Source organism: Cyprinodon variegatus, unplaced genomic scaffold (assembly GCF_000732505.1).
Source record: "Cyprinodon variegatus isolate N-32 unplaced genomic scaffold, C_variegatus-1.0 Scaffold34, whole genome shotgun sequence".
Taxonomy (NCBI): Eukaryota; Metazoa; Chordata; class Actinopteri; order Cyprinodontiformes; family Cyprinodontidae; genus Cyprinodon; species Cyprinodon variegatus.
Genome location: NW_015150487.1, coordinates 457,016 through 470,875, shown reverse-complemented (window position 1 = coordinate 470,875; position 13,860 = coordinate 457,016). Strand labels below are relative to the sequence as shown.

General features: G+C 35.6%; 1 protein-coding gene across 1 annotated transcript in view; it reads left to right on the top strand.

Moving 5' to 3' along the window:
* The window catches only part of LOC107102936 (chromosome unknown open reading frame, human C12orf10), a 28,772-nt gene extending 23,328 nt beyond the window's left edge, over positions 1 to 5,444 (top strand). The window contains exon 7 of the mRNA XM_015402407.1: positions 5,135 to 5,444. Within this exon, the coding sequence (XP_015257893.1) occupies positions 5,135 to 5,324 (190 nt within the window). The 3' untranslated portion in view covers positions 5,325 to 5,444. The remainder of the gene's footprint in view (positions 1 to 5,134) is intronic.
* The last annotated feature ends 8,416 nt before the right edge of the window (positions 5,445 to 13,860 follow it).

The following is a 13,860-nucleotide window of genomic DNA, read 5'->3' as shown; positions in this document are numbered from 1 at the left end:
CAATGTTATATATTTTCTATTTTCACCTCTTTCCACAAGCTCTGGGTTTTCCAGCTTTCCAATTAGTGTTTATTTTTTTTTGCTTCTCTGCTTCTTCCTTCTGTAGGTTTTTTCTGTCTTATCCTCTTACATTTCATCACTTTTTTCCATCCAACTTTCACTTTCCTATTAATCCTATTTTTTCCAGTTTCTCTTTTTCATCTTCTACCTTACTTTCTAAGTCTCACACTTTCTATCATTCCTCTCTTCATCCTCCAGAAACACATTTTCCATACCTCTGCAGAATCCTATCTGGGACCAGTGTGTTTGAACTTAAAAGACAGACACCTGTTTGTGGCCTTGAAGCACCTCAAAGATTTAATTTATTGCAAACATCCTGGCTGGTGGGGAGCAACATGAGAACAATGGCTTATAAGATGGATTAGAATAAAAGCATAGCTCCAGATGGCTCTTCTCTGGGTGGCCTGTTCCCTCCCAGTAGGCTTGTGCCGACTCTGCAAAAGGGGTGTTGTTATCGCCTGTGTCGCTGCTACTGCACCTGGGGCTAAAGAGGTCTATTTTTATCTGCATCACATTGCTAAGGAAATGTGAGCCAGCAGAAGGAAGATAGGAGTGAAAGCATTCTTTCTTTAGAAATGTTCTGTACACTACTGTATGTGCTGGATGCTACATAGGCAGGAAGCATCATGAGGTGAATCGAATAAACAGTTACTTCTGCAAGGAAAGTGGCTGCTGTCACCTATCTGCAGTGAAATTGAACCGGAGCATTTATTTATTTAATTTATTGCCTTTTTACACTTTTCCTTGATTTTTGACAGTGTGTTTTGTAGTTGGGCCAATAAATAAATATATTGGCTGATATGTGAAACTCATCACCTTTAGTTTCCTTTTTTAATGATGTCCCAAATGGTCTCAAACTCAGATTATATAACAAGTAAAAGAGGTCAGTCTTCGGTTGGTATCATTTCTTGGTATTGTACCAACTCACTTGACTTCCAATGCTCTCAACAAGGGCTGAAACAATTGATCGTGATAAATATGTTATTGAAATAATCGTCAACCAATTTAGTAATTGATTAATCGTTAACTGGAGTTTTGAGACTGTGAAATATGCATTTAGCTCTCAGAGGAACCCACCCTTGAGCAGTACGGTAATTAAACCAAAATTGTAAAAGAAAGACATTAAAACATTTTGCATTTAAGATAAAAAAAATATATTTTTTTTCTTCTGTGAATATACTCTATCTAATTTCGTAAAAGTCTTCTTTAAGGAACTTTTGGCTATCCGATTATTGATCGATTCATTAAAAAAATAATCGACAGATTAATTGATTTGCAAAGCAATCGTTAGTTGCAGCCCTACTCTTAACAAAGCATTTAAAGCCAGTGAGCAGTATGATTAAAATATATAAAGGCACTTTACTACACATAATTACATTTACTGTTGCGGTTTTCCCACACTACAGCGACCCAGCAGCCAAAAAAACGGTGCACAGTCAGCCATAGTCCATTGCTGCTTTTAGCTTAAATTTCCTTTTTATTTTCTCTAGCTGTTGTTCAAATAATATAAATTATAAAGTGTGTGATGCTTTTATGTTATTAATATCTACATAATATCTCTGTAATATCTAAATACTTAATCATTCGTAGGTCTTCCTGTTACATGTGCTACATCACCACTGATGCCTGCCTTTGTTCGGTAATTAAGGGCAAAATAATTTATGAAACAGCTTTTCAGTCAACAATACTATTTATAAATTATTTTTATAATAAGAATCTGGATTGGGTAAATTCATTTCAAGTTTTGAGTAACTATTTAGGGTATTTTTACACTCAAAGATTTTATCCTTATACGGTAAATGAAGGGCAGATTGGTCCAGTCCTACATTAAACATCTATATATATATGCAGATTTTAACTGGTAATTAATGTTATCCTCTCTCCACAGATTTTACACTAAAATGTGTATTTTTTTATGACTCACTTTGTATCCCTTGAGATTTTACTGTCGGGTTCTCTCCTATTAGATGGTAATTTGCTAATTGAGGTCTTATTTTTAGAATGGTCATCTTGGGAAAAGGAGCTTCCTGATCTGTCATAACAGCTGAAACAGCAGTCACCCCCACCCCCCCTCTCCACTTCCACTCCTTCGCTCATTACCATCCATGTTGACCTTTCCTCTAAGCTTCTTTTCCAGCCATACTGTGGAGCAATCGATTTGTTGATTCTTTAACAGCGATTATTCAGCAGGTTTGCCACGCTCTACACCATAGGTGTACATGTGACAGTCATAATGGGTCGGAAACTGGGTAATACTAAGAGTCATTGAAAGTTTAAGGGTGTATTTACATTAGAGCCTACATGAAGCTTATTTATTGTTTTCATAGATGATATAAAACGTATGAGAGATGTTACTTGTATTTAAAAAATAATGGGATTTTTGAAAAACAAACATTTCAAAACAGAGTTGAGGATCTAAAAGCTTTAAATTGTATTTGACAGGGATGTCAAGACTGTTTTTGACAAGTGGAAATGCATATCTCCCTATTTTATCACATATTCAAGTGAAAAGAAAGAATATTTTTAGGATGTTTGGCCCGTTTCTGAGTGTGTTGATGTATTTGGAGTGATTTTAAAGCCTATTTAAAAGAAAATAGAAAAAAATGGAAGAGGTGAGCAATAAAATGAAAATTCAGAATTGAATAAGAGTGAAAACTGCTAAAAAGAACAGTCCTTTGAAGAAGGCTGGGAACTAACAAAATGGAGATTATAACCTCATCAAAGTAGAAATGACATGTGGATGCTCGCACACAAAATAAACGGTAATGCGTTTTAAACGAATGGCTCTGCAGTCGTTGACAGGCGTGTGTGTTACATGCAGTTGGTAGCAAATGAGCTGCTCCACATTTTATGAATTGTCAGCTTCTATAGGCCTCATCCAGAGAGGTCAGCTTATAAACCCTCGCAGAGCCAATATTTTTCTGCACGTTGTAAGATTGCTTGCTGACTCCAACACAGCACGGCTCTCCTGCCACTTTGTCGACTCTTTTTTTCCCCCACATTGCTGCAGAAGAATAAAGCCAACTTTTTATTGCTGTATTTGCTGCAGCGATTTGCTGTGTGCAAAGGTTCCTTCACATATGGCAGCAGCTCATCTCTTGATATTGAACTAATTGTACTTTTTTCAGTTTTTTACTTGATAGTTATTTTATTGTTGGTAATAGTTAACAGTTGTAATATATATATTTTTTCCAGACAGAATAAAATGAGAACTTATTTTGCCTCATCAAATATCATGCCTTACTAATACTTTATAGCATGATTTTAATAAGCTATAGCGCCGATAAATGTATTTTTTTGGTTAAAGTATCAAGTAAAAATCTTAATTCATACACTTTAACCATATATTTTTCTAAAGTCATGTTTGTTGTCTTTCATTGAATAACAATTTTCTTTTCAGTCATATCGAATCCTGAGCTTTATCTCTGATCGTAATGTTTTTTTTTTTTTTTATCTTTTTAAAGAAGTATTTTTTAAATGGTTTTAAATAATCTGTAAAAATATCAAGTTTCAAACTCTTGCAGTAGCGGGACAAAATAAAATGTTCTATAAAGATATCTTCATTTAAGTTGAGGGCTTATGTACATTTCTGGCCTGACCTTTTAAATCTTTAAATTAGAGGCACAAAATTACACATGCATCCATTCCGTCAATCTGCCATCACTACAAATGGAAGCAACTTATAGCTAAAAGAAAAATTAAACACGGTGGATTTTTATTTATTTAAATATTGTATTTTTACATATAGATTTTAAAGACTGAAAAATAGAAAAACAAACTACATTGATTCTTAAAAGATTTGAATTTAAGATTTTTTTTTTTCTACTTTAGACATGGTCCTAATCATGAATACAATTTTTTTATGTTGGTGTTTCCATAAAAGATTAACCCATTAATGCATCCATCCGTTCATTGATATAATGTATTCTTAATTATATCAATCCATCCACTAATGCATCCATTTGTCCGCCCAGTCCATCCACCAATGCTGTAATTTGTTTTTCTGTATGTTAGTAAGCGTATCTGCCACATGCATTCAATGCATTCTTCTGTATTTACATCCCAGCATCCGTCCATCTTCCATCAATGTGTCAATCTATGACTAAATCAGTGCATCGACCAAATTTATGAAGGCATCTATCAATGCATCTGTTTTTTCCATCTGTCATTCCGTTCATCTCATCTGTCAATGCATCCATCTGGCTATCAATCTATTGATCCAACAGTCAGTTTGTCCTGCATATTTACCTATTCATGCAATTATACAGTCTTAGGTCTATGTACGTTCCCCATTTAAAGCCTCACTGCTGTAGAAATGTCATCTATCAACTCATTTATATGAGCAGAATACAGAAATTTAAAGAATGTTTATAAACTCTGATGGTGATATAACTTGTTTATTTTGACATCTAAAACTGGGCAATGATGACCAAACTCATGTACTTTGATTTTATCTCCATAAACAACATTATTTCTATAATTAACTTGGCAAATCTAACCTGGGCTGTAAGGTTTTGATGTTTAGATTATTTTATTTTAAACAGCCATATTTATTAAGTCTTATCACAAACCTTGAATATTAAAAAAAAGACCCCTAGAGCCTGAGAGGAAGCTCTTAAATTTCTCTCTAAATTTGATCTTTCCAGATTCTAATTTGAGTGAACTTACTTGGATGTTGAATTCTTAGAGGATTAGTCACAGTTAGCATTTTACCTTTTAAATTTGTAAAAAAAAAAAAATAAAAAAAAATAAAAATGGCTGATCGACTGTAAACAATTAGAAATAAATAATTACAAGATTTATGATGAGCAAAAATAGCAGATCTTCACATGCCTAAATGCAGTCACTGTGTAATGGTATTACATAAAAAGTAACTAAAAAAAGCAATTGTCAGCTAACCTGATTCTTCTACTCTTTGTCCTGTTTAACTTTTCACCTCTCATCATTTATTCCAGTTTTAACTTTTTTTTTGTTTTTTTTTGCTGCTATTTATTGCAAATAAAGGTAATCATCTGGTGAACCATATGGCATCCCTCTGTTTGACCAAGTCCCCCTCCTGTCCTCCTGTTCCCAGGCTGTCCCTTCCGGAGGAATGGCGTGGTGTGCGAGATCAAGCACTGTCGGAGCTCAGTGGGATTAAGGACTGCATCTTTGTCCATGCTGGAGGATTCATTGGCGGCAACAAGACCCAGGAAGGAGCCCTAGAGATGGCCCGGAGGACCCTGCAGGCTGCTGCCCAGTCTCCAGCAAACGGAAGCAGCTGAACATTCAGGAAAACTTTTTACCAAATGGTTTAGTTTATGATGGTTTGTTAAATCCTGTTCTGTGTACCTTTTTAGTTTTCGTATAAGGTTGTGTACCACTTTGACTTCTATTTTGGTATTTGTATTCATGCTGGATTAAAAACATCAATAAACAACCTGTTCTCACTCTGGTCTAATCTTTTGGTGTCACCTCTGCTAATGTCATATGCTGCCATCTGATAGATCAGTTCCTGCATCTAAAAGGCAGAATAGCATGGCCTTTCCTTCAAGTGATGATTTATAAACACACCTGGACGGTGTTTTTTCTTTCATTTCCAGCATTAATGACATTAAACGCAGCACAACAAAGAGATCCCGGCGCCTCTTCCTCCAGCTCTAAGATCAAAGCATCAATAATCATGCCTGATTAATTCGGAGAAATTTAATTTCCAATCATGTGGTGCCCCTTGTTGCACCCAGTGCATTGATAAGGTTATTGAGGCGTTCAATTTCCAGCTAATACAATCGTTGCCCTACATTTTTCTAATTAATACTCTTTATTTTCTGCATTCTGAAGCTTTTCTCAACTCCTCTCGCATGCTTTCACAAAGCTGACCTTAGAACTGGTTCCCAATGACATTTTCTTTTACTGTCATTGTAAGTGAATCTGTGTACTGCAAGCAAAAAAACATGACATGTTGCTTGCAGCTGCTTTGCTTTCTTTTTCATGTTCAGTGGGACAGACCTATGATAACAGCTTTCTGTGATACTAAAACCATCCACCAATCTTCTGCGTATCTGGGGTTGATGAAAACCTAAGTCAGAAATTATTCAGATTATATTTGAAGAAATAGATGGTTATGAATGAGTTTTCAAAAAATGTACAGTTCCTCTGAAATGTTAACATTACTGATGGGCATANGGCGAGTTTAAAGTCGACACGTCAAGATTAAACTCAACATGACATTTCAACTTTATTCTCGAAATGTTGAGTTTAATGTCGGCATGTCGACTTTTAAAGTTGACATGTCGAGTTTAATCTCGTCATGGCAAAAATATTTTTTCTCTTCATGTGTGGCCCTAATACTCCGTCGTAATAGTATGACTTTAATAAGCTATAGTGCAGATAAATTTTTTGGTTTGAGTATCAAGTAAAAATCTTAATTCATACACTTTAACCATATATTTTTCTAAAGTCATGTTTGCTGTCTTTTATTGAATAACAATTATTATTTCAATCATATCAAATCCTGAGCTTTTCCTCTGATCGTAATGTTTTTTACCTTTTTAAAGAACATTTTTTTAATGGTTTTAAATCTGTAAAAATATCAAGTTTCAAACTCTTGCAGTAGTGGGACAAAATAAAATGTTCTATAAAAATATCTGCATATAAGTTACTTTCTATTCTCCAATCATAGAAGAAATAAGTTGGCCAAATGTTATTAATATGACTCTCAAAGTTGAGGGCTTATGTACATTTCTGGCCTGCACAAAATTACACATGCATTTTTTTAAATTAAATTTAATTTAAATTTTTTTTTTTTTTTGCGGTGCGATATGTGGGTATGATCTACAAAGAATGCTCACACAAATATTAAGCAAAACAGGTTTGGTTCCATCCTTTTAAGATAGTAACCGTACAATTTAAAATCCTAACCTGTTTAGTTATCATAACCAAAAAACATTTTATTTTTATTTGACCTTATTCTCTCCATAAATTTTATTTATTTATTTTTTTTAGACTACAATATAACCTGCAACCATTCCGTCAATCTGCCATCACTACAAATGGAAGTAACTTCTAGCTAAAAGAAAAATTAAACACGGTGGATTTTTATTTATTTAAATATTGTATTTTTACATATAGATTTTAAAGACTGAAAAATAGAAAAACAAACTACATTGATTCTTAAAAGATTTGAATTTAAGATTTTTTTTTTCTACTTTAGACATGGTCCTAATCATGAATACAATTTTTTTATGTTGGTGTTTCCATAAAAGATTAACCCATTAATGCATCCATCCGTTCATTGATATAATGTATTCTTAATGATATCAATCCATCCACTAATGCATCCATTTGTCCGCCCAGTCCATCCACCAATGCTGTAATTTGTTTTTCTGTATGTTAGTAAGCGTATCTGCCACATGCATTCAATGCATTCTTCTGTATTTACATCCCAGCATCCGTCCATCTTCCATCAATGTGTCAATCTATGAAAAAATCAGTGCATCGACCAAATTTATGAAGGCATCTATCAATGCATCTGTTTTTTCCATCTGTCATTCCGTTCATCTCATCTGTCAATGCATCCATCTGGCTATCAATCTATTGATCCAACAGTCAGTTTGTCCTGCATATTTACCTATTCATGCAATTATACAGTCTTAGGTCTATGTACGTTCCCCATTTAAAGCCTCACTGCTGTAGAAATGTCATCTATCAACTCATTTATATGAGCAGAATACAGAAATTTAAAGAATGTTTATAAACTCTGATGGTGATATAACTTGTTTATTTTGACATCTAAAACTGGGCAATGATGACCAAACTCATGTACTTTGATTTTATCTCCATAAACAACATTATTTCTATAATTAACTTGGCAAATCTAACCTGGGCTGTAAGGTTTTGATGTTTAGATTATTTTATTTTAAACAGCCATATTTATTAAGTCTTATCACAAACCTTGAATATTAAAAAAAAGACCCCTAGAGCCTGAGAGGAAGCTCTTAAATTTCTCTCTAAATTTGATCTTTCCAGATTCTAATTTGAGTGAACTTACTTGGATGTTGAATTCTTAGAGGATTAGTCACAGTTAGCATTTTACCTTTTAAATTTGTAAAAAAAAAAAAATAAAAAAAAATAAAAATGGCTGATCGACTGTAAACAATTAGAAATAAATAATTACAAGATTTATGATGAGCAAAAATAGCAGATCTTCACATGCCTAAATGCAGTCACTGTGTAATGGTATTACATAAAAAGTAACTAAAAAAAGCAATTGTCAGCTAACCTGATTCTTCTACTCTTTGTCCTGTTTAACTTTTCACCTCTCATCATTTATTCCAGTTTTAACTTTTTTTTTGTTTTTTTTTGCTGCTATTTATTGCAAATAAAGGTAATCATCTGGTGAACCATATGGCATCCCTCTGTTTGACCAAGTCCCCCTCCTGTCCTCCTGTTCCCAGGCTGTCCCTTCCGGAGGAATGGCGTGGTGTGCGAGATCAAGCACTGTCGGAGCTCAGTGGGATTAAGGACTGCATCTTTGTCCATGCTGGAGGATTCATTGGCGGCAACAAGACCCAGGAAGGAGCCCTAGAGATGGCCCGGAGGACCCTGCAGGCTGCTGCCCAGTCTCCAGCAAACGGAAGCAGCTGAACATTCAGGAAAACTTTTTACCAAATGGTTTAGTTTATGATGGTTTGTTAAATCCTGTTCTGTGTACCTTTTTAGTTTTCGTATAAGGTTGTGTACCACTTTGCCTTCTATTTTGGTATTTGTATTCATGCTGGATTAAAAACATCAATAAACAACCTGTTCTCACTCTGGTCTAATCTTTTGGTGTCACCTCTGCTAATGTCATATGCTGCCATCTGATAGATCAGTTCCTGCATCTAAAAGGCAGAATAGCATGGCCTTTCCTTCAAGTGATGATTTATAAACACACCTGGACAGTGTTTTTTCTTTCATTTCCAGCATTAATGACATTAAACGCAGCACAACAAAGAGATCCCGGCGCCTCTTCCTCCAGCTCTAAGATCAAAGCATCAATAATCATGCCTGATTAATTCGGAGAAATTTAATTTCCAATCATGTGGTGCCCCTTGTTGCACCCAGTGCATTGATAAGGTTATTGAGGCGTTCAATTTCCAGCTAATACAATCGTTGCCCTACATTTTTCTAATTAATACTCTTTATTTTCTGCATTCTGAAGCTTTTCTCAACTCCTCTCGCATGCTTTCACAAAGCTGACCTTAGAACTGGTTCCCAATGACATTTTCTTTTACTGTCATTGTAAGTGAATCTGTGTACTGCAAGCAAAAAAACATGACATGTTGCTTGCAGCTGCTTTGCTTTCTTTTTCATGTTCAGTGGGACAGACCTATGATAACAGCTTTCTGTGATACTAAAACCATCCACCAATCTTCTGCGTATCTGGGGTTGATGAAAACCTAAGTCAGAAATTATTCAGATTATATTTGAAGAAGAAATAGATGGTTATGAATGAGTTTTCAAAAAATGTACAGTTCCTCTGAAATGTTAACATTACTGATGGGCATAAATATTTTTTAATTGAGATTAATCTCACTGTAATCTTACAATTAATTTAGATTATTATCGCTCATTTGAATTCTGCCGGAGGCATTCATGATATGTGTGTGCTACCTGCAGAAATTAAAAGAAAATATGTACTGTATGTTTGCAAAATCACAATTAATGTTGTTTTCTTACTTAAGATTTTGACAAAGGTAATACTTTTTAATACTCATTTGTTATTGTGTTTTTGCTGCAAAAATAGTGTCCCACTTCCAATTATTTATGTCCACCTTTAACAATGTAGTGTCTCCAGAAATCTGACACACACGTCACCTCAACCAACTTCTCATCTTTTGCAGCTTTTTCTGCAGCGTGCTGGTCATGTATTCTCCTCATGGTAGTTCGCCTTGCAGCTGGTTTGTAAGAAGGGTTACCTGTGGCCGCATGTAGAACGAGCACTGCAACGCCATTAATGGGCCACCACTTGTTAACATACAACAATCCTAGGTGTGGATGATGTATGTATGATAGTCAGGGCTTATATACCTTATTGAGTTGTCACATTTTTATACAATAAACATAGAAAAGCAAAAATTGGGCCCTTTACATTTTGAAATTTTCCTTAAATTAAGGCAGGGTAGAAGTTGTACACAATGTCTAAAGCCTATAGAAAAATCAAAGTGATCAGATATTTTGTTTTATATATCATATTTTGTTATGCTTCATTAGCATAACTTTCTGGCAGGAGTATTTTTTCCCTTTATGTCAAAAAGAATTGTTGCAAAAAGGTGACTTTCATTGGATTGAATGAGGTCAGGGACCTCTGGAAGTGGTCAGTCAAATTTCTCTATCTGAAACCACTTCTGTATTTTGTATACCTTTGGGTTAATAAGTCCATTTGAATCATCTGGTTGGTAACGTTTATGAATTTGGAGAGCATTCTTTTATTATTTCTGCTATGTATGAGTAAAACTGTAACCAAATGGACCTGCAACATAATGCTGCTCCCATCATGCTTGCAGTTGATGCGGTGTAAAGTGTGCAAGCCTTAATTATTCCTTAGTTTAAAGAAATAGTCTCATAAAACTTCCAGCTTAACTTCAACAAATTTGATAAAAGTGAACAAGACTCTTCAAACTCATCTTAGAATTACCAAACCTAGAGTATAAACATAATCTACCTCCTGTCTTACAGCCTTTTAAAGTCACATGGTCCATGTTTTAGTTTATGCCAAGTATAGCAGTTCTCTTCGCTGATGCAGATGATCACTTTCTACCCCAGCAGCTTCCCTCTCTGAGCAGAACATGACACAGTGGAGGAGTATTCTCCAGAACGGTGTAATTGGAGCTGCTGTGAAACAAACATCAATCTGTGAATAGAAAAAGAAACCTGAGTTGCAGCCAACAGTGTATTGATTGTAGTTACCGTTTGCCCCCTTACATACACAATCTCAAGCTTTTTCATGTTCAAGAGCACTTGCTTGATTGCTATGCACAGTAAACTAAATGGCTTGATGTACTCTTTCCCCTTTTCGCATTTATGTTTAATTTTCCCTATTTCCTGCTTACAAAATCAGCCAGCAGTATACATTTTCCCCGTTTTCCACATTACCTACAAAGCAAAACTTTGTTAATGCTTTGTTTTGTCAGCAGGGAGAAGTTTTCAATCTACAGTTTCTAATGACACAGCAAGTTAACCTGCAGCTCTCGTAGACGTAAGCATTTTTTAGGCGACTCCTACAGGGGCAAGTGTCAATTAACAAAAAAAAAAAAAGTCTCAGCAGATGCCTGCTCTTCATATTACACTTAATATGGACACATTGTTTTACATAATTTTTTTCATTTTACATGGGCTTAAATGTTGCTTAAACTAATAAAAAAAAAGCCAGTGACTCAGAAAGATGGTAAGAGCGAAGAGGCCTAATACTATTCTGCTTTATCCGTCCAAAGACAGCTTTGATGTGCTTTTGAGATCATTGTTTTGAAGGAGCACCCAACTGTGTCTAGGTTTCAGCCATCCGACCAATCCTGCCTCCTTAATTGAAATGCAATTGGTTTTGATGTTCATAAACAACCCAGTAACCTCTTCAGCTCAAGACACAACAGTGTCAGTGTCCACTCTGGAGTTATCCAAGAATGAAGCAAAATCTTTTGGAATAGTCTCCACTGAATATGAGATTGGCAGCTGCCTACATGGATTACCAAAAAGTTTTATGCACAGATGATACAAAAATGTACTAGTTGTGCCTAAAAATGTAAAGAGTTGTATTTGCTTAGTTTAAACTAAGCTTTCAGACCCGGGAACACAGCAACTTCTGTGTTATATTGGTAATAGTATTATCATGTTTAAAGTCTGCTTTGCTGAATTGAGTACTGTTATGTTGCATAAAGTGGGTAGAATACTTAAAGAGGACAAAATCCAGCTTCTTCAGCTTCACCTTAAATCAACAAATGAATCAGGAACACTTCTGAGTTTTAAAGGAAAAAAAAGATTTCTCACCAACTAACATCCTAATCCAAAATAGAAGCAGTGTGTTTGGACGCCGCAGGTAATAAACGTTAAAATTTGTCGATTCATTCAAATTTTACATTACATGTCTGTGAGGACGATCATAACCTCTGATTCTTTACACATTCCCTCTGTTAGATAGAAAACATGCAGGGAGGTACAGTGTATTTAGGTTGTATTTCTAATAGTAACAAAAATGGTGATTGAGCAGAAAGTTGTCAGACTAAGCTGTTTTTTAGGTGTCTGTATAATATATGGTTATGTTGCATTTGATGTCACACCCACATTTACTGACTCGGCAGATTAATTCAGCATAGATACCTACCAACTTTCATTGGTTAACTGTTGTCTGCTCAAAATTGTTTCCCTTTCAACTTACTGTTGAGAAGTGTTTGACAAATATAAGCTTCTCACCTCTTAATAGCCAATTTGCCTTAATTTTACTAGACTAGTGGGGGTACAATTACATAATTATTAGATTATTATTATAGATTATTTGTAAATGATAGCCCCATATTGATAACAGTCACTGATGAGTGCACATAACTTAGGATTGGTATTGTAGCTTAAGAACAAACTTGAGCAGGGATTTTATTTCTTTTTTTGACAAAGACATGCATGTATTCCCCCCACTGGCTGTCAGATTTATTCTTATTTTTACCATCTTTGTACGGATTAGTTTTAAGGCTTATTCAGGGTTTTCCTTTCTGAGGACAGCGGACAACCCAGTCAGATGATGCCGAACTGCTTCACTTCGCTGCTGTCTGCTTTTCCAAAAGGCTTCACACTGTCAACAATGTCAGCAGCAGAACTGCTCTTAGGCATGTACATCTTTCAGAGGCTCTCCTAGACACATCATCCTGGATAGAAACTGCATGTTACCACTTCAGCCTCTTTTCTCCTGCATTTTAAACTCTCATCCCTCATGGTGAATTTTATTCCCGAAAAAGCATTTTTTTCCTTCCTCAATGGCAATATTTGCTTCCTCGTTATGTACCCTTTTGTTTTCTCTCTGAAAACCCGGCTTGTCCACAGCCTTGCCTCTGGCAAACAAAGAGACAATATCCTATCAAGGGCACAGTATTCACCAGTATTAATCTATAAAACAGAAAAAGAGGAGCTCTGGAGTAGCTGTAGCCTGAGCTATACTTGTCAGGGTTTGAATTGCTATAGATTTAAGTGGGCTGAGGGAAGTGGGATATGCTGTGAGGAATATGAGGAGCTATCCCGGCTGTCGGATCACTCCTTTTCTTCCCTTAGGGCTCTCCTTTTAAAGGCCTGATATCATTACTGCTTCTAGTAAAAGATAAGAAAGCCCACACCACTTGGACTGAAGCAGACCCCATAAATACACGTCTGCAGTAAATATATTGTGCTGTCTGGTACATCTGCAGTGTGTCTCAAGCCTTTGCCTTTTAGATCCAAACCAGATTAATTCCTGTGAAACTCAGGGTTGTTAGCTGGTTCCCTTGTGTTCATAAATTAGTGCACTTGCCTCCATGCCAGTCCATCTCAATCTTTATTTTCAACTTGATATAAAGTTGCCCTCTGTACACCATCCAATTAGGTTGCTCTTTGTTTGACCTCCAGCTGTAAGCACAGACAAAACAGTAAAAGGTTACAAGTGTCAAGTCGTCCCTATAGTGATGTTTTGTTTTGGGTCTACTAGGCAGCACAGATTTGCATTCGACTAGAAGTGCCCTGAATATTTAGCATAGATGTTTTTAATCTATTTGGAGCATTTAAAGCTACAGTGTGTAATTTTCAGCGACATCTAACGTCCAGACT